The 24,970-nt window shown below is 32.1% G+C and overlaps 1 protein-coding gene across 1 annotated transcript in view; it reads right to left on the reverse strand.

The window, feature by feature from the left end:
- LOC130444711 (lachesin-like) overlaps positions 1-24,970 on the reverse strand; it is a 493,082-nt gene that overhangs the window by 8,105 nt on the left and 460,007 nt on the right. Inside the window, exon 4 of the mRNA XM_056779987.1 lies at positions 5,865-5,978. Within this exon, the coding sequence (XP_056635965.1) occupies positions 5,865-5,978 (114 nt within the window). The remainder of the gene's footprint in view (positions 1-5,864; positions 5,979-24,970) is intronic.

The raw sequence follows: 24,970 nt of genomic DNA on the forward strand, positions 1-24,970 counted from the left end.
CACGTAAGAAGGGGCCTAAAGCTAAGTATCCACATTTTCGCATCAGACACATTGAACTACCAAAATTGATCGTTATATTCTTTGCCGACATCGTTACTCTGAGAGGCAATTTTTGCGTTGCGGGCTGATAACGTCATACGGAATGCTAATCAAGTTCACGCCTTCTGCAGTGTGTGATATTTTCTTGAATGTGTCATGTGTCCAGATATTATGTTTCCTTTTTTAGATGATACAGGTGTTTCTTCCTCTTTTCCGCTAAGATATAAGCAGTTACGAATTCTTCTTCTCTACATAATATCACGGACATATTTTGTACATACGCTCTCTTCGGAACGTGGACGCATTGTGTGAAATTCATCCATTTGATGCAATTTTGTCCGCTTTCCTTGTTGCGATACTGAAGAACCCAGTGTTTACAGCTGATCGTTAATCCCACTCCTTTTAAAAAGTCTAGAATGTGGGATGGTTTCAATTTCCAGAGATCCAAGTCTTCTATTTCAGTGGTTCAAGGTGTAGTGCTCTGGAGTTCCTTAGTGTTTCATACTTCGAGAGAATGTGGATAGAGGTTTCGTCCTCTGTGTAACAAAATCTGCACTCCGCGTTATCTGCTAAGCCTAGCGTATTCCGGAGTTTGATGAGGTGACAGTGCCCTGATAGGACTTCTGTTAGTATTCGTAGATTGTTCTTACTTAGTTAGGTACATACAGATGATTTTCTCTGGTTATAGTTTCCCAGAAGTGTCTTTGGCAGTCTTAGCCCCTGTAGGTTGTCCCAATAATTGGTTTTGCTCCTATCTACCTTCTATTGCAGTTCTTTTTCCATTATTCTGTGGTTGATACTAAAGAAGAGTTCGGCTGCCATTCGCTCCGGTTATCACGAAATATATTCTATCGTAATTTTTTTTGTTGCCTACCTCGTTTAATTTTTCTAGGCAATCCCAGAAGAGTTTTGATTTCATAATATTGGAGCTTAGAGCTCAAATGACTGCTTAGCTATCAGATAGGATGAACTGGACACATTTTTCAATTGCATAAATTTCTGCTTGAAAAATTTTTGAGGCGCTACCTAGGCTTTCAGCATATTTGGTTCTAGTTGCGTGCACTCCTATTCCAGTTCCATCTGCTGTTTTAGATCTGTCCGACGTTTAGATTAGAACGAACCTATTGTAAAAAGGATGGTCCTCCAGTTAATCGCTATGGAGGACATTTATAAGAAACAAAAAATATGAATGAGGCCCTTATAAATTTTAAAAATTTTGAAGCGTTGCTTTGACGTCAATATATTCATGATAAGCTGCCAAATGAAACACTTAAAAATTGTTGAAAACTGTTACTTCGGTTGCTGCTGAGAAATTTGTGCCGAATTGAAATTCTGTACCTCTAAAAAATACTTATTATTTGAGAAAAATAGGTAGAAATTTCCGATAATGTTGATAACGAGGTAATTAACGACACATTTTTGACACCCTGTATTGATAACGGAAAGTTTCTAATTATTTAATATTTAATCACTGATCAAAATTTTTTGGAAATTTTTAATAAAACTTTATTGTTTCATTCCATTTATTTCAACAAGCCAACCGAGTCGGCTATTTTATTTGAAGTTTCCAAGAGGATCCAATTTCTAGTTCGTATTTACGCTTCAATTTTGTTGTTATTATCCGATTACGATCCACCATTTCATGAAGTGAGAGAAACTAACTTAGATTAGCTATGAATAATTGGAAATATTTCCTCTCTGCTATAAATATTGACATTATATCGAGTACGTTTCGAAATGAAAACTGGATTTCATTCGAGATTTAGTGATTATATCACTTAGTCAACAGCACTTCTGATGGATTTATTGGCAAAGTACTTTAGAATGGAAGCCGATTGTTTTTCGGAGGTGGTGTGGATTTTGTTTCATACTTTAGTAAACATATAATATCCATTTATCTTCTAAAATACAATTAATTAATATTTTCAAGCAATAGACTCAATGCTACGAATATGTGGCTAAATTACCTATAAACTGAATTCAATCAACTATTTTTTGTAAAATGGAACAACAAAGAATAAAAATATCTCCTAAGTACCGAATTAATAAGCTTGTTTGTTCAAATTGAGCTAAAATCTCTACTCTAGCAGTACCGGTAATATTAATATACTGAGAACCACGATCCCTGACGTTGCTAAAGTGAATAATTTCATATTTTTCTCAGAATTTTTACTTAAAACGTTTTAATGTTGCTGATATATTTGTGTTTCCTAAAGTAAGTTGAGAATCAGCTTAAAATGGAATTGACTCGCCAATATTTTTGAGTTATTTCTCATTATGAATCTTAGAGCTACTGTACCTCGCTAGTACACTGAATCAAAATCTAATCGTATGTCGTTAATGAAGGAAGCTCATTAGCTTGTCCAGCATTGACCTTAGAGTGATAAACATGTACGGCAACTAGTTCACAAAGCTAGCCATATCAATAAACACCAATTTCAATTGGTTCTCCGTTTTCCATCCATAACAATGATGGTACGTGTAACATCATTGTTATGGACAATTATGTGTTTTTAACAACCCGTGATCAAAGTCAGTAACAGAACATTTAAAAGAATCACTTATGATGTCAGTTGAAAACTATCTCACTGAATAAGTACTTTCAGAAACAAGTCTTACTTTGTAAAAAAAGTTTATTCGGTACATAAAAGGGGTATTAACCAAGCACAATGTGAAACAAGTCTCACACTAAACACCCATGACTCACTAAACAATTAAGCACTCTATGCAACAAGTCTTAGATGAAAAAAGAGCGATGTGCTGAGCAATCTTTGTGAAACAATTCTTATACCGAACACAAAAGATTCACAATTGTGGGTGGCAGATGATCAACATTGGTATGCAAGTGCAGTGTTTTGCTCCACCATTATTATCAGATTAGCCGAACTGATTTCATTTTAACCTGATACTTGACCACACTGTGAACTTTGGAAAAAAATAAATAAATTGGGGTGGGAGATATGACCCACTATACTCGCTGAGATTTCTGTTTAATCCGTTTGCTACAACGTTTTCTTGGTGGCAAAAATATTGAAAAATTTGGATGATGTAGATATGGAAAATATTCGCACAGTAGATGGAAAAAATTTATTGATGCCAAAGGTAAATACATTATTAATTGAAAATAACATATTGCCGAAAATTTATTCGTTTGAATTAAATTCAAGAAAGCCACTTTTCTCACTCCTTTTGTATTTCTCTTTCATTTAGGTGTTTGTCGACTGAAATAAATTTGAATCCCTGCAAGCTTATTATGAGATTGATTTTGCATATTGAAAGATTGCATGTAGATCCGGATTCCAAGTTACATCAGTTACACATGCCCTAAAAAACCTGCAATTGAAGTCGAGTTTAAAGAAATTGATTTGGTCGAATATAAAAGCAAAGTACGATCTCACTTGTCCTAAGGGAAGCAACTCTAAATTTTTAAGACGGTATTGAAGCGTTTGCCATCATCGATTCAATAAGCAGGTCAAATAATTTCTTCTTCATTCTGAGAACGCACTATTTTATCATTCAATTTTTATTAGGGGATTTTTTAACCGCTAAAAGTCGTTCTATTTGTCAATTTTGGCCTCACTCACCAGCAATGAATTTCTGTTCATTTCCGAAAATGAAAAATCTTTTAAAAAGAAAACGTTTTGACACTAGTACAGAGCAGATAAAAGTCATTCCGAAAGAAGCTTACGGTGATGGATTCACGTTGGGATTAAAGCATTTCGAGATAATTTTGCTCAGATATAATGATTCTCCGTTTTTTTAACATAACTTGTTACATATTGTATAACCTGTAATCTTCTTTTTAAATTACGATCTACGATTTCGGATTATTAAATCAAGAATATTAAAGGTACGGTAAAACTAATTAAAAATTTATAGAGTTGGGATAATCCAACATCGTTGCCACTAGGAAACCGAATTAGACACCCTAATGATGTGAAATTCTACATTATTCCAATCCCTATCGTCACAAGAGATAATTTAACAGTAAAATCAGATTGATTTTGATGTATATGTAAATATTTTAGTGGCGGAGCTTCCTCTGAAAACGTGATAGACATTAATGTATTCAAAATTTCAATTATATATTGCAGTATTTTCGTGATATTGCTTAGTATATTCGTATTACTGAACATAGATCAAGTTATAGTTTCAATAGAACTCTTAATTATTGGAACTTTGTGTTTTATATCAATAACTAAGCTTAAAATTGGCAAAAATATATGTAATGACCCTTATTAGAATTATAACATGGATCATAATTATAATCTTGAGTTCTAGCCACGTACGTCTTAAATATATCAGTACCAGAGAAGAAAATTACCCAGATATATAGGCTATCATTTCGAGCTAGACCATTACCAAAAACGTTATATTATGAGGTGTTTTTCCCAAGACGGTTGGTTGAAAATCCTATAACCACAAGTTGGTGTGTTGATGTTTCCGAATCAATTCAAATACAGTTTTTAGGATGATGTTATTAAATATCGATTCTAACTAAATCAAGCTAACAAATGCAGTTATTTTTGATCATAGCTCATAGAGATACACGTTCATAGTAGGGATATATTTAAGATGAACGTGTTACAACACACGAGAAGGATGAAATAATGGTTAATACGAATAAATACTCGATTGAAGGTTTCACTCTTTGTTGACAACAAAAGACGAAAATAATGATAATCTGCAACTTTGTAGGTAAAGTTATGATTAGTATCAAAATAAAAAGACGTTTGAGAATAGTATTATTGTACATTTATTCGTTGAGAAAAATATATTTGATGAGCTATACTCAAATTTGATTCGAGAACATCTTGAATCGACTATTCGTCATCGCGACGGTTACTTTAGCATGAAACATGAGTTATGCGGAAAAAGGCACATATACCTGTCGTATCAAAAACTTTCTCCTCTTTGCAAAGTATCGATTAGTGCGGACAAATCAGTCGTTTGTTTCAAAGTTCAATAGTATTAGTCACAATCATTTCGTTTCTCATAACTTTGAAGTAAAAGTAAGTACAATCTTCATTAAATTTTATCCGCAATATCTGTTTTCTTTCCTTCATTGTAGAGATTCCAGTATCAATTAAAGACTTATAAAAATTAACTAATCGCGGACTTGCTAAACAATCTGGTTCAGATGTATTCACCAAAGATGTGAAAAATATGAAGAAATGCATCTATCAGTCCTCTAGTCTAACATTATATATTATCCTAATCTCTTATGAACTAACCCAAATCGCTTGAGCCCTAGTGTCCTGTGTGATTAAGACTATCTAAAGTTAAAAGTAACCGTCACACCAAAATGACTGATGCCCTATGAAACATGGCCTTGGAATTTGCAAGAGAGAACTTTTACTCTGTTCCGGAAATAGTTTGATGTATAAAATTATGTGAAAGGAGTTTGATTTTTATTACTTTTTCATGTTATATTACAAAGGAATGGATACGTAAAATGTCTACGTCTTCACGATTTCAAAAGATTTTTCTAATACTACCAACATAAAGACAGAATTTATCTGAAATATTGTATTACTGTTATTGTTATAGATATGTTATTCAATTGAAAACTCTTTGAAAATAATTGTAGCTCTTCCTAAAAATGAGTTTAGCGTGGTAGTACATATTTCAAACATTCTATAGGGGCCGGAATATTGAATGTGTTAAGTTAAAGTCAAAGTCAAATTGACACCTTGTATAAACTCTATGCCCTAAATTATCAAGCTTTTCGACTAAATTTTACAGAAATGAAATGTGGCGTTCTGAATTGAACATAAGGTAGGTATTTGAGTAAGGCCCCAAAGAGGATTATTATATTATCTTACCTCCTGTGGCAACACATGTTATATTGATGGAGGATCCCTCATTATAGGGTCCCAAGATATAATCCGGGATGTGGACTCCGGTCTCGTCCAGGACGCTCAATTTCTCCGGTGGAACTGAAACAATATCAAGAAATCAGAAAAGAAAAGGTATTTGATATAGGTACCATTGTTTTACATGTTTTAACGCATAGCATTTCTGGAAAAGTGAGCACAAAATTACTCCATATATAACAACAAAAGTCTTATTTTATGTATGCGAGAGTAATAAAATGATAAAGCATTCTGTTGGTGGACAGTTGAAATATTTTCTCAAGTTGTACCTCGAGTATTTTCGTATGAAATAACATTTGTATGAATATAATGAATATATTGGATGTACACTCATATTTGCACCTATTTTTTGAATTTCTCTTTATGAAGAGAGCATAAGAAATACAGTTTCTTTCTCACAAACCCGCGATGGAACTTAATATTCTTTGAATCTAACCAATTCTATAAATATTTTTTCAACCACTTGGTTGTGGGCAATTTTCTGATAGTCTTGAGTGATAAGATGCATTATCCATTACTATTATACAGTTCTGAGGAAGCGGATGTATCATTCGGTTCACACCATCCTTTAAAAACATCAGAATTCATGTCCTCATGGTAGTAGTAGAGTAGATTCATACGTCAATAACAAAACCGTTTGACCTGCCGATGTATACTATTATCAGTCCGCGCTCCTTTCCTGTTGGTGGATTCAAACCAGTTGATAATTTATTAGAGGAAGCCTGTCTCCGACTGTAACAATTTCAAAATTTATTTGGTGTATATTCCAACGAAAAACTATTTTTGTCAAATTTTCCATAGCGTGCTTCGACTCAGTTTAGGGTAATGCTTATCATTTCGAGCCGTGCCAAGAACTTAGTCTACTGTCGGAAATTTTTTTTCTAACACATTACTTTTCTTCGAAATCATATTTTCAATTGATTTTCTATTCGAAATTTTGGTTTTACTGGAGCTTTACGTGCTGTTTGAAACTCCACAATAACTCTGTAAATCGTATATTTCCCAACACCAAGAATAATACTATTAAATAATTCGATTGTATCATCAAAATTATACATGAATAAAACAATTAAATATTTTTTCATTAAATCTTTCCATAATCACACTGGAATTCACAATAAATTACACACTGCACCTTATAAGTTGCAACTAAACTGGACCTCCCTATTACACGTAAAAACCAAATATATCGTGCTAGAATATGGAAGTAACGTTTAGCAAAGCTGCGCTCAAAATTGAGAGTCTTGGAACTAGTATAAACTCACGTAAAGCGTCTGTGATTCTATATCAAGATTGCAGATTCTAGTAATATCACCAAGACATTTCCAATTCCCATTAATACACTTAACCTACTGCCCAGCATCGTTATTGCATATCAATAGCTATATGAATCTCGATGCTAATCTGAGGCATCAATGTTATTTTGTTGTTTCCAAAAAGAACTAATGAAATATCGGATTATGATTATACATATTCAATCAAAGAAAAAAGTAGAATATGTAATTTTTGATACAACTTGTTAATTTAAATCACGTTAATGTACATAATGTAAACATCAGAGAGAGCAATAAAAAAAGAGAATTTTTGACGTCTGAAGATTTTAATACGAATAGAAGAAGCTGAACTGCTCACTTTTTCATTTACATTTCTGTATTCAATTACCTCTGCATAAACAGATCGTCTTTAAGATATTGAAATGGTTCCGGTAATTTAAATCATGTCGGAATTATTACCCATAATATGATATAGATACATAAGTTCATGTTAAGAATTTTCAGCATTTATAGCGAAGGGAAGCAAAAATATAATGAGAAGCATAAAGTGCGATTAATAACATTCATCATATTAATGTAAAAAAGACGGTAATGAACCCAGCAAGTTTTCTTTATTAAGTTTTTAATTATTCTATTACAGTCGTGCGTGATAATGAAGTTCAGTAAAACCAGTTATAATTGTAAAACCTCCAACCATTTTTCACTAGTATACTGGTACCGGTGTTTTATTAGTGGATTAATTAATAAAGTTAGAAACTACATCATACATAAAAATGAGTATAATTAGAGGAAAGTGAGAATATTAGAAGAGTTACAATTTAATTACAAAAAAAGGAAAATGACTTACTGATTCGATGTGGTTTGTAATATATTTTTTTCTATCTTCCAAGGATAATTTTCTAGCACATTATTTAGGTTCTTTGAATGATAAATCAAAAAATTGGATAGAAAATTATCATATGTTTAGCTTTGGTGTACGCTTTTCTCAATGAAAGTATGAATATAATTTTTCAAGATTCCTTTGGTTTGGACATTAAAATATGTTACCAAAAAAACACCAATAAAATTAAGTGAGGAGGAAATGGTATGGGTTGCAAAGTTTGGGGAATACAATCAATCAAGAAAAATAACAAGGTTTTGTTCGATTGAAACAAGCTTTATTTCGACATTCATGCGGTGAGTGATCTATTGATTGATATAAAATTTTTAGAATTGTCACTGTCAGATTGTAGTATGATAAATACTGAAATTGATTCAAAACGTCAAGAATATTTTCTAAAATAGCATATTACGCAGAAATAAAGAATATTAAGGCTCTGTCTCCCGCGAAATTTTGCTATCCAAGTTGGAAGCAAAATTTATGGGTCAAGAATGCCCATTTTTTCTTCCTATGGTTCATATACAATTTTATAATTGCATTATAATGTTCTCTCATGAAGCGCTTTGGTTCTAGTCGTGATTTATCACCTGTAATATTTCAATATTTGTTCTCTTTGCAATCAACCTTTACTGGAACTGTTGAAATCCATTTTAATATAATTTAGCCATTTTCATTCAATAATTAGAAATTTGACATACGTCTCAAGATACTTCCCGCAATTTAACGAACAAATCGTAGCTAGATTATAGAGACAAAATGACTATCGACTACACACCAATGGAAGATAATGGTTATTTTTATCTACCATAACTGGGTAAGTAACCTTCCCAACCCGCAAGAAGACAAAATATATGTAATAATGTTATGATTTCAAAAGCTAGTACTACAAACTTGACAACAAAAACTGTTTGCGAGATGGGGGCCGAAAAAGTTGAAAGAAGTACACAGAATAAAACTAATTTTTCTACCTTTCAGAATTTGGATTGCGAAGTATACTCCAAAGAATCCAATTATTGTCTTCTACTAGTCTTTTTGTTAAGAGGAGTGACAGATAATGATAAAATTAGAATAAGAATCATCGGCTGCTCTCGAGCTACATCGTTTTACTTCACGATAAAGTGGAGCCAAGTTGAAACTTACAAAATGTTTCAAATTTAGAGTTCTGTGATGACGGGATCAATAAATTCAGACAACGACGCGAAAAGGTTTGAGGGATAATAGTGGCCTTGTTGAAAATTGAACAAATTAATGAGGTGAGATTTTCTATGATTCCAGTGCAGATTTCTGTGACCGCAAAAGAGAAAGTGGATTTGTTGGGTCGCATATTTGATTCAAATTTAACGTTTTCTTTGCGGGGAAAACTACCCACCAGCCTGCCTAGAGTTTGACACCGAAATATGACAAGGTTATCAAGGGCTTGGACATCAATAAAGCGAGTGGTCCCGATAGAATACCACCAATCGTATACAGAAGAGGTTTTTCTCTTGCAAATTGGAAACTTGGTCGAGTTCAGCTCATACAAAAAATAATCGGTTTTCAACAACTACCGTCCGTTTGTTTTAGTTGTAACCATTACCAAAGTCATGGAGAAAGTCGTTACCAAGTAATCTTGGGATACCTTTAGTATGCTACCATCATCAGCGACCGTTTATACGGCTTCATCAACATAGATCAACCGGGGATCTTCTGGCCTATATCACCAACGTATAAGCTCAAGTCATAAAGGAATATGGAGAATCCCGAGCAATCGCTCCAGAGAAATCGAAGACTTTTGACATATCAACCTTCTAAACTAATTGAAATTGTACGGTTTATTATCTTCACTCATCGTCTGGCTTAGTAGCTTCCTCAAAGACTGATCCATCCAAACCTCTCTCGATGGATATCAGAGTTTGAGGTCATCGCTTTCGTTTCCCAGGGATGCATCTTATCCCTTAATCTTTTTCTCCGGTATATCCCTCCAATAAACACGGCTAACACCCAAATCCGTAGGCAGTAACAGATCACCACCAACAATACCGATTTTGTTAACAATCTAGACGGGGGGGAAGCAATCTGATTTTTGTACTTGCTTTTTACATAAAAAAACGACCTCATTTCCAAATGGTAACTTTTTTGCCGATAGATTCTAGAGCGAATACAATGTACTACAATTGTTCAATAATTGCAACTGAATAATTGTTAAACTCTTCAATCTAATTTAACATACAAGATAAATGTTAAACAAATTTTATTAACCTCTCCTCTTCTCCTTTATTTTTTGTACGTCTTATCTATTGGCACCTATCTATCCATCTTCAATAATATTTTTTTTAGAACTTTTCTAGCGTCTCCCTTATTTTTGTATCTTCTTCTGGAGTTTTTTTTCATTTGTTTGTGAAATAAAATTGCAAGATTTTCTACTAATTTGGATAAGTAGGTCAATTTTACTATATACGTTATTTTCTCTGATGAAATCATATCTTTGTACTTTTGTAATTTCATATTTTTTTTAAGAAAAAAACATGTATCCTATATATAATGGTCATTGATAAATCAATCCTATAGTGGAAAGTCTAATTACTAATTTTTATTTCCACTAGTGGATCGTGAGGATTCCTTAGGGAAAATCTCAATATAAAAGAAACTTTGATCAGGGTGATAATCTACAGGGAATTACCAGTGGTGATTGTCAAGAGTTGTTGCTGGCCCTATCGATTCAACAAGAAGTTGACAGTTCATTGATCAATTCAGGACTCCATTGGGAGAATAATGGTTATTAACTCATCACACAAAGGAATAAGAAGAAAAAGTAAGGATTCGATTTCATAAAAATTGGAATTTCTGCGGATATGAGTAGTCATTATTCATATCAGAATTGCAGTATTTTATTCATTTGGAGAAATTATTTATCTTCAATTTTCTCTTGATTAGGTTGTTGTACAGTTTAGAGACCACAGAAATTAAAAAATAACTTAACAATGAGTAACAGAAATTCAAAATTTCAATTAAAAAGATGAAAATAGAAAAATTGTTAACTTATTATTAATCATAAGAGTAATGTAGAATGGGAGTGCGCTAATTCGTGATTTCAATACCTGCCATGAAGATTACAACAACCTGTGACGAAAGTAATGCTCTTAATGATTCCATCATGTCTACCTTTTCGTTTACCTGAAATATCTCCCTCCCGAATTGGCACATTATCATCTCAACGGATTAAAAATCGTCACGACTTGTAGCGTACCCTGTGGGTTATTTGCAGACGAGAATGAAAATAATTGGATGTGTAAGAATGTTGAGTGAATTACTTAAGTAAATATAGTGATGTTTATCAACCATGAGTATGAATTATTCCGTGGAAAAGTATTAAAATTAAATTAACTTAAAAATAAATTCAACAAGTGTCGTTACTGTCTTATAATAAACCTGACAAAAATCTGTAGTAAAATCTTGCGAAATTTTAGTAGACATTTTATAACCCTGCTGTTTAGTAAACTCATTTCAATAATTGTCTAATAAAGTTTTACTACCCCACCTATAAAACGTGATGAAATAATAGCCGTTAAATGATTTAAAGGGTACAAGTTACTCTAACAATTTTGAATCACTTCTACTCAACTTTCTTCATAATTCTTATGTCTGTTATTTAGTTATGGTACAAAGTATGAGAGTATAATTGTAAAAGATGGTTAGCATCGAAATCAAACGGTGTCAAAATAATGATAGACGCATATTAATGAAAATCTATACTATACATACACTATTTGGGTTATTAAGGAGACCCTGAAATGAGTTTAGGGAAATCGAAGAAGCAAATTTCACACATGATTTGATTATCGACCTTCACAATAATCTTAATCTGAGTAAATCCGTTTACATCCACTCGACCACTGTAAATTGCTTTGTGGTCTGAATTCATCTTGGAATGGGCCCTATAGGGTGGTTTCAGCTCCGATAGAATTCCGTTTTCACCACTCTTCAAACAAGAAGGAAACGTTCGCGGTGCTTTATCCAACATGTCTTGACGATTTAGAGTCGCCATCTGTAAACGCGCATCTTTGGTCTCTCAAAAACGATAACATAAAACTTTCTAGTTACTGTGCGGTCGGCGGGAACATATTCACTATGAACAATACTGTGTATATCAAAAAATAACTGTTGTTAGGCTTTTCTCACATATTTCTACCAATCGTTGACTCTATTTACTAAAGTGTAATACTCAAATATCCAGTAACCAAATAGGCTTCTGCCGTCATCATAAATATGTTACTCAAGTCCGGAAAAATAAATTTAAGATGGTTACAGACGAAAGGGACAACAGCCACATAACTTGGATCATATATTGATTAGCGCCCCGCTTTGAACAGGCTCGCCTAATGAAACACACGTATTTTGGATAACTCCAATCATTATTTGCAAGTGACAAAGGATTTTGAAGATTTTCCGCCATATTTCACTGAAAATTGAATCAAGACACGTTTTTTTCAATGTGAGTCAATCATTTACATGACAGCATTAACACAGTTTCATTATATCAATCTACATAACCCATACATCCCATCGATTCCAGACTTGAATTAAAGCTGCCAACTAATCGCGAAATATAAGTTTTATTCTTATGAATAACGTATCAAAAGTTTCTTTCAAGTAACTCGATTGGTGGACAGTATTGGAATATTTACAGTAATGGCATTACCTTAATACTTTTTAGAAATTTTTATACGATGGTCAGAAATGAAAAAGTGTCAGAATAGATTATTAATAGTTTCGTAGATAATGAAATAGTAGGCCTCTAATGTTTAATGCTCGAAGTAACTAAGTAAGTGTCCTAAGCTGAAATATTAGAATAATGTGACGGTTGACTTTTTGAGCTAGTAGCGTCTCCTTCCATTGTTTTTACGTCTCTAGGTTGAATTCTAGGTTATGTATACGATCAATCAATTAGATTGGCTAGTGAACAGTCACTGCATTTTATTTTTCTATCTCTACTTGCGTCTTTTGAGAGCAATAAAAAACTCAAACAAAGGACCAGTATGGATTTACATAATTAGCTTAGTTTCCTAACTAACCGGTAAAGACAAATAATTTTTTTCTGAAGCATTCTCCCAAAGAACGTGTTGTGGCCTTGGTCCATGTAATGGCTTTCTATTAACCTAACCTAACCTAACCTATTAAATGTAGTTATATGAAAAAATATTCTAAGCCAGCACAGCAATAGAACAGTTTCTCTCCTGTTATCGTAGGATGGAAGCTAGCTTCCAATAACTCTATTGACTTACTTCTGTAACTACTGGAATAAATAATGTATTTTGTAGAGATTAGTAATTGGAAATGTTATCTTCATTTGAGGATAAAATTATTATTTTTTATTATTAGTGAAATGGAAAACAAATATTATGAATAGGTTGATTCATCGCGTATCTCTTGATCTTCCAAGAATATGCAAGTTTCTTTGTATGCTCCTTTTAAAAAGTCTCTACAGTTAAGCTAGAATTTCTGCAAACGTTTGTGATTTTAATTCATTGTGAGACGCGCGTTTTTATAACCAAATTATCGTCTTCAGTGTGCCTCTGTATAATTACAACCACTGCAAATTACATCAAAATGCCTTCTCTCTAGCTCTGTATATCAGGCTAAGTGAATACGCTGAGACCATACTCGGAGAGAACAGAAGAGTTGATCAAATTTCAATAATTCCAACATTATTACCTAAGATAGCATACTTAGAACTAAGTTGAATATATCAACGAAACAGATTGGTCAAAACCTCAACACTGAACCAGAAAGCGTGGTAAGGGAGACCTGAATAAATATAAGAAACACATTACGTTATATCAAGGAAGTTATTGCTAAATTCAAGCAATAGAACTAGAAATAGTGAAAATAAAAAGACAAAGATAATCTTAAGAAGATAGAGATTTTTATGTTCTGAGCTCGAGCTCACTCGTGAATGGTAGAAATGATATCAGTGAAATAACAGAGACAAGAATATTTTTGGGAAACTTTAACCTTACTACGACTTATAACACTTCAAAAATAGGTAACTTCCGCATGAAGCTAAGCATGTGCTCAATGAATCACTGATAACTACTATTCTTATACATGTATTAAAAATCGCAATAAATTGAGATAAACGAATGGAAACCTTCTATTGATTTTCGAACGAAAGCTTATGTGACTGAGGTTTGGTGTCACATGTGACAGTGTATTATGGCGTCGTAGATTAAATTTTGTATTGTATCGATAACAGTATCAAGCATAAAATGGGATAACCATTAAAGTACGACAGAACACATGGAACTAGAGAAAAGGACTATAACTTCTTAACTAATAGACAGCGAAAAACAAGCACGCAGAAACTAAGTTGGAATGAAGGAATTATAAAAGATATTTGTGAGTTAGGAGCTCCCAATTGAAAGTTGGCTTTGACAAATCGATATCAGAGATTCACAACAGGTTTTCAAACTTATGATGATTAGTTGAATGACAACTAGTAGTATCATATTTATGATTTTGAATATAGGAGTGCAATATTCCGGACATATTTTTTTTTTATTTTCAAGAGATATTGTAATTTGTATCTCAAAGGGCTAGAACTTAATTCAAACTAATCGATGAGCCAAGCATTGTCGTAAGTAAACTCTAATTTCTGTTCTAGGAACTTAAACTAGATTTATCTGATGTAAAAATGTAATATTGGCATCAAATATTGAGTACAAATAGTATTTAACATATACAATAGCAAATTAAATTAATTATTACCGGGAAATGTAAAACGTTGAAAATAAAACCATTGAACAGTTATTTAAAAGTTCTAGATATAAGACAAAAATGTATACTGATTTGTAACTTAGAGGATACGCACCACCAACAAAATGAGCGAATCGTCATTCAATTCTATAACACTATTTTCTAAGATTATATCGAAAATTGTTAGCAGTAATAATTATAAGTATATAGTCGTAATAACATAAAGAAAATATCGCAAATCAACCGGTGAACGTAATTTGAAAAAAATCCCGCTCTATTTGAGCGAATTATAAATTTGTTTGAATTGCTGATAAACAAGCGTACTAAAATTTTAGCTAAAATTCGTTAGAAGGGGCGACAAATTGCCAGATCGAGATGAGAAATGGTCTGGAACCAAGCGAGTTTCAGCAATTCGCGTAAATCAGAATTAATACCGAGATAAATTTCAGCGAACGTTTTCAACGATTCAGGACTCAGGACCATAGACACAGGACCGTTTTGCGACGCCGGATCATCAAAGTACGAACGGGGCTTTTACTCTGTTCTATTAAACCAGGAAGTTGTACTCTCTTTGTTAGCAACTACTCAAACAATGGAGAATGATATAGAGCTCAAATATAGTGATTATTACAAATATTCTTGTTAACTTTTGGAACACGCACGCATTTCAAGATATTCGTCTTATAAATATATGAGAGGTTTCATAATTAATGGAATGAAGGAACAATTTTGTTGTTTCCATCTAATATAATTTTGCGATATAGATTAAATATTCACACTCTAAGCAAAAAGAAAATCATCTAAAGTCTATATTTTATGTTTTTAAATCGTCTTGGATCTCTCCTGTTATAAAACAAATGAAGTAATATTTTATATCAAGTGCCTTATACTAATTATCCAATTATAAATCTACAAAAATTCTTGGAACAAAAACTGATACACGAAAAACAGAATTTTTAGAAATGGTTCACATTCATAAGAACGAAAACCTAAATAATTTGAGGGAAATTTATACCTCTATTTCGAGAATTCTAATACAACTACAAATAATTCAATTGATGAATGCTACATATTTTTAATATAAAGAACTAAGGCAAAAATAAATTTTTATTTTGATTTTATTTTTATTATGATATTCATGATATGGGTGATCGATCTATTGATTAATATAAATAAGCAAATTTTCAGTGTCAATATCAAATTTTGATAACGACTGAAAGTAGTCGTAGCGTCAAATTTAAATCTACCTTTCGAAAATTATTGAAAAAAACTAATTTTAAAACAAAAGAGCCCTTTAATCAAAACTTTTTAACGCAAACATATAAAAGATCTAAGAAAGAAAAATTCTATAGTTTTGAAAATAAAAATGTTCTAAACTTTAGAATAAAACTAAGCTTTAAAAAGAATCTTTCATATGTTCGTGTTTTCTCCTCCATGGTTAATAATTCTGTATAATAAAACAGATGAAAGAAGCAAATGTGATACTGTAAGAGGAGTAGGTCTGCAGCATACCTACAAAAAAAGGCTTCAGTCTAGTCTCAAACATTTTGAGAAGAAACCAAAAAAATGTGTTGATAAATGCTAAATGTGGAGATTTAAGACTGCAATTCATTAGATGTAACAGCATTTAGCTTTGGATATTCATTTTGCTACGGTCTTTTGTCCATCAAGTACATTTTCAACGACTATAGACAATACTATCAATTTAATTCGAAGCGTAACTCAAAGAAACCTTCATTTGCCCCACAAAGTTCCTCAAAGCCACCAATCTGTAGTATAAATTATAATCCATTATAATTTTTGTTTTATAATGGTTTTATGATAGTCCTTGTTGTAATAGCTATTATGTAATTTTACAAATTTTTGGTTCCTGTACCATTGACCATCGCTGACGAGGCTATGACGGTCTGAGTTCAATTTGAAAATTTCAAATTAGTCAAATTCAATTTAACATTTGCAGTTTATCCCTTTCCGTTGATGATGATCCGATGATCCAAAATATTATTAGTTTTGATGAGTAAAGACAATTTTATGTATATATCCATCATCATTGTACATCCAATATGATCACCACAAATTTAGTTGAACATATTAAAATATTGCGGTGCATGAAATTAACAGTCATCCATTCACTATTAACATTTATGGGAAAGTATCACAATTGTGTTTTTTATCGCCCTCTTTTGACGAGGAGAATAGTTCGATGACTAGTACCTAAGACGTATCACCACATCATTGTTATCTGTATTATAAATTGTACTTTAAAAACATTTTCACTTATTTTTATATACGGATTCAGTGTATGCCCAAGAATGAACTATAACCTTTCAATATTATTATTATTACTCAAATCTGTTAATAAATATCGTGAGAAATTGTGGCCCTTTCATTTCATATCAGCATAGTTACATAATTCGTCGTATTAGTTCCAACTGTCTTTTTGTCATAGAAACGATGTCCTTTGAGAGACACTTCTGATCTATAAAAATGGGAAGAAGCTACATCTGGACTGTACAAAGGCTGGCCATGTTGTATGACTATTGAATATTTTTGCACAACATGAGATATATGTGCAGGGGCATTGAAGCAACTCCGAATCTATTCACTTGTTATAGTGGTGTATTATCAATCATGATCTACATATATTCTCTACGATTAAAACGAAAATTGACGCTAATTCGTTGATTCATCTTTCTTTACATTTTGACAGCATAAAATTGAATAGACGATGCAAACGAACATACGTCTTTCAGGAATTGTTGATACCCATGCCGTGTAGAAGATATTGGGAAGTTTTATCCCAGGGTATAATCATATGATATTGTTAATTTATTTTTTTATGGTAGCTTTTTCTAATTAGAACGTGATGTAATATCAGTAGGTATCTATATGAGAAACTTGTGGAAATTTTTTGTACAATTTTTGTCTTCTTTGTCTTACGTTAGCCATTTTCAATTTCATTAAGGTTTTTGGGTATTATGCATATTTAAATTACAGGTCAAAGGACACCAAGCGCGTTTATAATCTCAAATATTTCAATATACATAAAATTTGTGTATCATGTTATATTTATGGCCTGAGGGAGTTTTGTAGTATTTTAGTGTTAGCTTAATCCAAATCCCACAAGTTTCCGACTCATTTTAACTACAGAGAACGGATAACAAACTTTTCACTCAACATAAAAAAATTATGAAAATAAATTTTTTAAGGACATACGAGGAAAAGAAGGAAATGGATGTTGTTTGATACATGAATACTAGAATTTAAGTGGATATTCACAGAATATAATGAAGAAGTTGATTTTAATCTTTAATAATTCGAGCAGTAACGTTTTTGAAAAACTTATCAGCATGTCAAACTAGTTCTACATTTATAATATGAATTCTCTGAATGAATGAATTTATATAATGAATTCTCTTCATCTCTAATAAGCTGCCCTTCTAGGCAAATCAATTTTCTATAATTAAATTTGTTACATTTAACAGAAATTTTAAATTCGATTTCGAGCAGTCCCAAATGTCTAATAGATGTGAAATTTTCTTTATTTTTACTTATTGGGAATCGACGACAGTATTGTTGCTCTAAACATGGTCATCAGATTGAACTTCCGAAGTTCAGTCTACTATATCGGAAACGTAAATATTTAACCCAATTATCATTTAATTTCAAATCAAAAAGGTACTATTGATAAAACTCGATACTTTGTACCGTTTTCGGAATATTTTGATTTTAAATTGTGTTCACTTGAAAATAAATCTAATATTGAAAAAGTAATGTTGAAAACCACTTGGCACGAACCGTGTAATTAGCGTCCTCTATGAGAGTCAGACATAAATATGAATTTATTGGATGTATCAGCTTCCAATACATATTCGTATAAAATTTTAATACAATGTTGGGACAAAATCTTAAAAAAAGTGAACTGAGCAAATTCAAATATTTTTCAGTTTTCTATGTATAATAGAGACGGGATCACTTTTTTGAAGCAATAAAGCTAATAAATTATAGTTAGAAAAATGAAAAACACGTTTTGATACTCAATAAAACTAAAGAGAAGAATGTATAAGTATTAAATGACTGACTTACATGTTAATATTTTAGTAGCTTTCAACATTTTTTGTATATAAGTTTATTTACGAATCCTTTCAATCGGAAATACAATAAAGTAGAAAGAAGAAATTCTCCAATACTCAAGGCTTTAGCGTGCTTAGTCAAATAAAACTTTTTTTTATTTATTGCAAGATAATTTTTTTAATAATTTTCCACGAGAAATTTCTAGCACATAGTCAGATAATCGGCTTATTCAGTTACTTTTCGCTCGCTGGCAATTCTAACAATTAATATCGTTACGTATATACTGTATATTTCCCTTATTTGTAATAAATTTCACATTGTGAAATTTCTAATGAATTGCAAAATTATTTCATAGTAATTTGAAGAGCAACCATATTATGATTTTATGCAAATTTTAGCATTAAAATTTTATATTAAACCCTATAGAGCTGTACTGTATCTTGCCAAAAGGCAAACTTAACATGTGTCATCATATATATTCATGTTGGCCTAGTTTGCACTCCGGTTCGTACGGAGCTTAATTTATGAAAAGCAATTAAACCTACAGAGAATGAATTTCTTGATTCGGTTTTGTACATTTTTGTGAAAAATTACAGGGAAACATGTAATACTGTTTCCAAATTGTTTTATAATGCAATACATTAAATTAAATTACGTAATAGGGGAACAAATCGCTCAAATAGGACCATAAAATCTATGAAAATATGAATATGAGTATTATATATAGAGAAGAAAAAAGTGAAAAAACATTAGCGATCATTACTTCGAGATAAAATTTCAAGCAAATTCTAACAGGCGTCTATCATCAAGAAATCTTTTATCTCCTCCAAAGTATAAGAAATGCAACAGCGATCTTAACTACAGGGTCTATAGTAATGTCAGTTCAGTGCATGTGGAAATCTGATTGTCATTTCACAACTCACTGTGTATGTGTGTGTGTCAAAGATGTTAATGTGACTTATTCAGTTTCAAAAACCCACTGAAATAAGAGACTTCTTTAAAACTTGTAGTGAATCTAATATAATAACATTACCAGTATTGTGTGCTGGGTTGATAATTCAAGAACATTTGAGCAGGTTGAAAAATTAATCAAAGTGGGTAATTGGGTCTCTCCTAATCTGTGAGAAGGGTTGAAAACTAACCTATCCATCACATGCAATGTATCACTTCAATAGCAATACAAAAAATCTTTTTTTGATCTCCTGATTACTGAATACGAAAAATTGTTCCTAAATGATAATCCAAAATGCAACAGGGATTGGTCAGATGATTCACTACAAAGTACTGCACTTCTGTATTCGATAGAATTATTCATTTCAGTGCTGACACCTGTATCTTCATTGTGAACAATTGGATCTAGTTATCCAATCTTAATTGTAACAGAAAAAGCGTAAACCTGTAATACCACATTGCACAGTGATGTATAAGACGAATTACGGAAAAAATCCAGGATTTGAGGTGGGATGCTTCGTCCACAATATTCGCCGGATATCATCCGATATAGTCTTAGATTTTCGTTGATTCCAATGTAAACGAAATGGCTGAATATTGTTGATAACGATACATTATTGAAGATATATCAAGAACTGAAAATTTATTCATTTCGATTCAATTGAAGAAAGGGATATTACTTCTGGTCCCTTTATGTATTTAAAATAATTTCCTTAACCCATCAAAAGAAACAATTAACCTTCTCTTGTAATCAGTTCATCTTGCCAAACATATTTTACAAAATCTCCTTAATTTATCAACATAAAAAATATTTTTGTTTAGTCTTCTCAATTCTCTGATCTACCTGGTTCGGTACGAAGTCGTAAATGATTGCATGTGGGCATTTAGGCAGGGCTATGTCCCAAAGCCGCTTTAGAAAAAAGTAATTAAGATATTCACATCATTAAATACTTCATATGCATTATCAATGATAAAACAAGAACATTTATTTTATAGAATACTCCTGTAGTCTAAATACATCTTTTTCACGGTTTCAATTATTTACATATCCTTGGATGTGTCGATGATGTCGACGGTTATAATCAAAATTACAAGATGGTGATATGTCATAGAGATTAGTGCAGTTTAGTTGATTATATATTAATTGATATGGTTCAATCATCTTCTAGTTTTTTGATGTGTGTGTATGAAATAAAATGGCTTAAGCCACAGAATTTTTCAATGATACTACTTAGATATCAATTTCAATATCCTTGATAAAATTTATTAATAGATCTAGAGTTTGTCGGTTATCTATGTTTAAAAGGTGTGTGAGGTTTAGACGTAGTGAGTAGTTTTATTTAACAACTGCAACAAATTGTTTGTTACATTAATGTGATTGCTGCATCCGAAAAAAATTGATGAGTGATTGAGATCAGCACAAGGATTATCATCGCCGGTAACAATTTTTTGATGATAAATCAGATAGAAACTATTTTTGCCAATTTCCGATTTACTGAATTGTTTTGTTATTACTGCAATTGTTACCAGTGCCAGAGTTTTGTGGAAATCTATTTATTATTTAATTTTCATATTTTTTTTAATCAAGTTTTTCGATGGAATCTATAAAGTCTCATGAGTTACATACTAAATTTTCTAGACAATTTATTAAAAATGAATATTTTATTCAACATGTCTGCTTTTTTCTTAATCCCAATATTGGAAAATATTCTCGAGTTGCATCCTAAAAATTATTGAAATGTTTGATTTTAGTGGAATGAGACTTTTTTTCAAATATGAATGTTCTGATTGATACGAAAAATAATTAAAAAAATGTCTCTAAGATCATTTCATTGTGAATCGAAATTTGACATTTTTTATCTATACATCCGTTGATTTATGTATTTTCAACAGATCATCGATCATATCATGATTGTAGAAGAACCAGTGGAGGAAATTAAGGTAATGGAGTACAATATGGAGAATTTTTCATCATCTCCCATGGGCCTTTTACCGATACTCAACTAAACATGCTAACAATTATGATCAACTGCTCCTAAAAATACACTTCTCTGGACTATTAGATGATGACAGTCGGAAGAAGCTATGGTGGCTTGCCAAATATGGAGGCAATAGTTTAACAACGACGGCTGCTCTAGAAGCTCTGAGTATTGGGCCATGGCATATTAACAGCAGCATGCAGACTGACAACTCAATACCAAGTACGCCCGGGGCGCAAGAAATCGAAGCGATATCCTTAAGATACTTTCTGATAAAGTCAAACTTACGTACCTTCTTGACAGAATATTCAAGGTCAAGATTTCCATCAGAAAGGAGTGAGATCGCAATGAGAACAATGGTAACACGGATGGATTAAAAAAGACGAGCTAGCGAACAAAGAGGATGATATGTTTCTGTTATGTAAATAGAGCTGCACGTTCGCACAGAAAGTAAAGTGGCAGTAATTGTACTGAAAAAATAGCCACCGAAACAAAGCTGATTCTGGAATGATACAAGGCACTTAATAAGGTGGCTGGCTAAAAGGGGGTATAACTTACCTACATTTCCATGCTAAGAGGAGTTGTCATTAAAATTTTTTACGACACAGGAACATGTATCCAGTTGTATTGATGCAGAGAAAGCAAGAAAACTTGCTAATTGAGATAAAACCTCTAAGTTAGGCGACGATGATACTGCATAAAATTTGCAGCTATAACTTCTTAATAACAAAAGGATTACAATCCCAGTTGAAAAGCCTTGCTTTCAAGCCAATTACGTTGGAGAATTCTTGAATTCTTGAAAAGCCTCCGTGGCAGAGGCGAAGGAATTCAAGGGGAACAAAGGAGTAACTCAAGCAATTGGGACTGTTGACGGCTCCCCATTATTAGTGTCAATGTGATTACATCAGAAAGTTTCAATCGTTTTCGGCTCAAGATAACCAGGATTATATATCAATTTTGTCGTTCCATGAAAAGTGTAGGCAATAGAAACTAGTGCATTTACCTTGCACAAAAATAAAATATCCATACGTTTATAGCATTCCGAGTGATTTGTTTTCAATGAACTCATCGTTGCTCTCAGAAAACGAAAGAAAGATTTTTCTAATTTCCTTTCAGTTTGAAAATAAATTTGAAATATTGAAAGAGACACAGAAGAAAAAATTTGAATTATTTCACCTTTTCAGTTTGAAATACAAATTTCAAATTTATGTCTACAAGATTCTCAGGAAGGACTTAAACCGGATATTTCATTCCGTGACAAATAATTTTCTATTTCGAGTTCTCTATTAAAAGTTAATATTATATTCCAGTCTTGTCAGTTGACTCTGTTTTCAACGAATTCACCATAAACAAAGTGACACTCCATTTCATTTAGAAGTTCAAAAGTTTGGGATTAAAAACGGCGTAGCCAGAAAATTACCTTTATTATTCAATTCTAACTTTTTCTTTTGGTAACCGAAAGTTCTACTGCTACGAAGATGGAACAGCAGATCCGGTTAGAGTTTCAGAAAAGCATCTCTAAAACTGAAAGGGACAAATGCTATAACAGGTGATATGGCAAAATACGGTGCATTTGCAAATAAAACAATGCTATTTGAAATGTCACTTGCTAATGATTTGAAATTAGTAATAAAATTCGATTTTTGTAGTAATATAACAAATAAAATAGGTCAAAGATAAATACCTGGATTAACAACAGCAGTACCTAACATTCAATTCTATTCATCCAGTTATAAATAGATCTTTTCAAGTATACAGTGTGTAATATAAGTTTGCACTTAATAATCATTCTGTTCAAATGGATTGTTCAAGGTATATAAGTGCAACCGTTCTCTTCAGTTGCTTAAGTTTGACCATTATCTACTGATTTATTTTGTTTCAAGTGTTTCATCATGTTATCACGACTGTGTAAAAAATTCTTCAATGTTGAAGAGAAAATGGGACTTTGTTTGCGCACATGTTGACAATATCACAAAATATTTATACAAAGGCGCGGATGAATTGAATTTGAAAATTATATCGCATTCTTATTAATTTTTATCCAATCATAAATGATTGAGAGATGATAGATGTCATTTTTGTTCATTATTTCATTTTATTATTAAAAATTTCAATTAAAATTGTTTGTTAGTGGTACTTTTTAGCAAGAATAAGTAGGGTAGTGATCATTGTGTTATAGTTTGTAATTTTGGTGTCGAGATTGACATTGCCATTGTCAAGTGACGTGAAATTGTTTATTAAGTTCAGCAGTTTGCGCAAAGTAAAAAAACGTCTTGCTGAGTCAACAGAAAAACATATTATATCTATTGATTACATTCTAATCAAGCCTCAATTCATTTTGAAATAATCAATTTCATTGTAGGAAAATCTAAAATGATTTTACAACCTTCTACAACTCTTGATACTAGATATCTAGCCTCCCTCTCTCTGTATCAAGTCCTCTTTCCAAAATCCCTTAATTAATTCGGCGCTTTTCTTTTTTTGTGGGTTTTCTTCTTCTCAAAGCCGATCGATGTCTTCGTCTGTAGATATCTTCCAGTATTCAATGTTTAGCTTTTATGATCTGCTGTTCACGAATAGCATAAAAAACCAAAAAATTCAGGAAACAGAAAACAACAAAGCTTTAGTTAGAACGTAGATTGATTCACCAAAAGAATTGAGTCAAAGAGCTCTTGATTAAGCGCTTACCATTCCAATAGGAATAGTCAGCGATTAACAGCGCCTGAAACTTCATTTTCCCAATGTATATAATAAGGAAAATGGAAAATGAGGTACTAAAGGTACTAAAATATGTTAGTGAACTGATAAGCGATCATTACCTGGGCTCCCAAGAGCATAATAATAGTACATTATTCATTAAGCTAGTAATAACTATTACTTGCGAATGGAACACTATATCTACAAACATCTGGAAAAAAATGTGAACAAGATAAATATACTTAATAGTAATATTATTATAGTTATTGAAAATCACAGGTGGATCTGTCATTTTATAAGTAGTACTTCCTTTTGTAGTAGTGCTTGTGATATTATCAACATTCTCTGTGCTACAGTTATTCTTGTTAATTACTCTCATAATTGTTCTTCTCCTTGTTATTTATATTGTTATCGATGTAACCGTGTGGAGTAAGGATCTTTTAATAGAAATACAACAATTTTGTTTGC

This window comes from Diorhabda sublineata, chromosome 5 (assembly GCF_026230105.1).
Source record: "Diorhabda sublineata isolate icDioSubl1.1 chromosome 5, icDioSubl1.1, whole genome shotgun sequence".
Lineage (NCBI taxonomy): Eukaryota > Metazoa > Arthropoda > Insecta > Coleoptera > Chrysomelidae > Diorhabda > Diorhabda sublineata.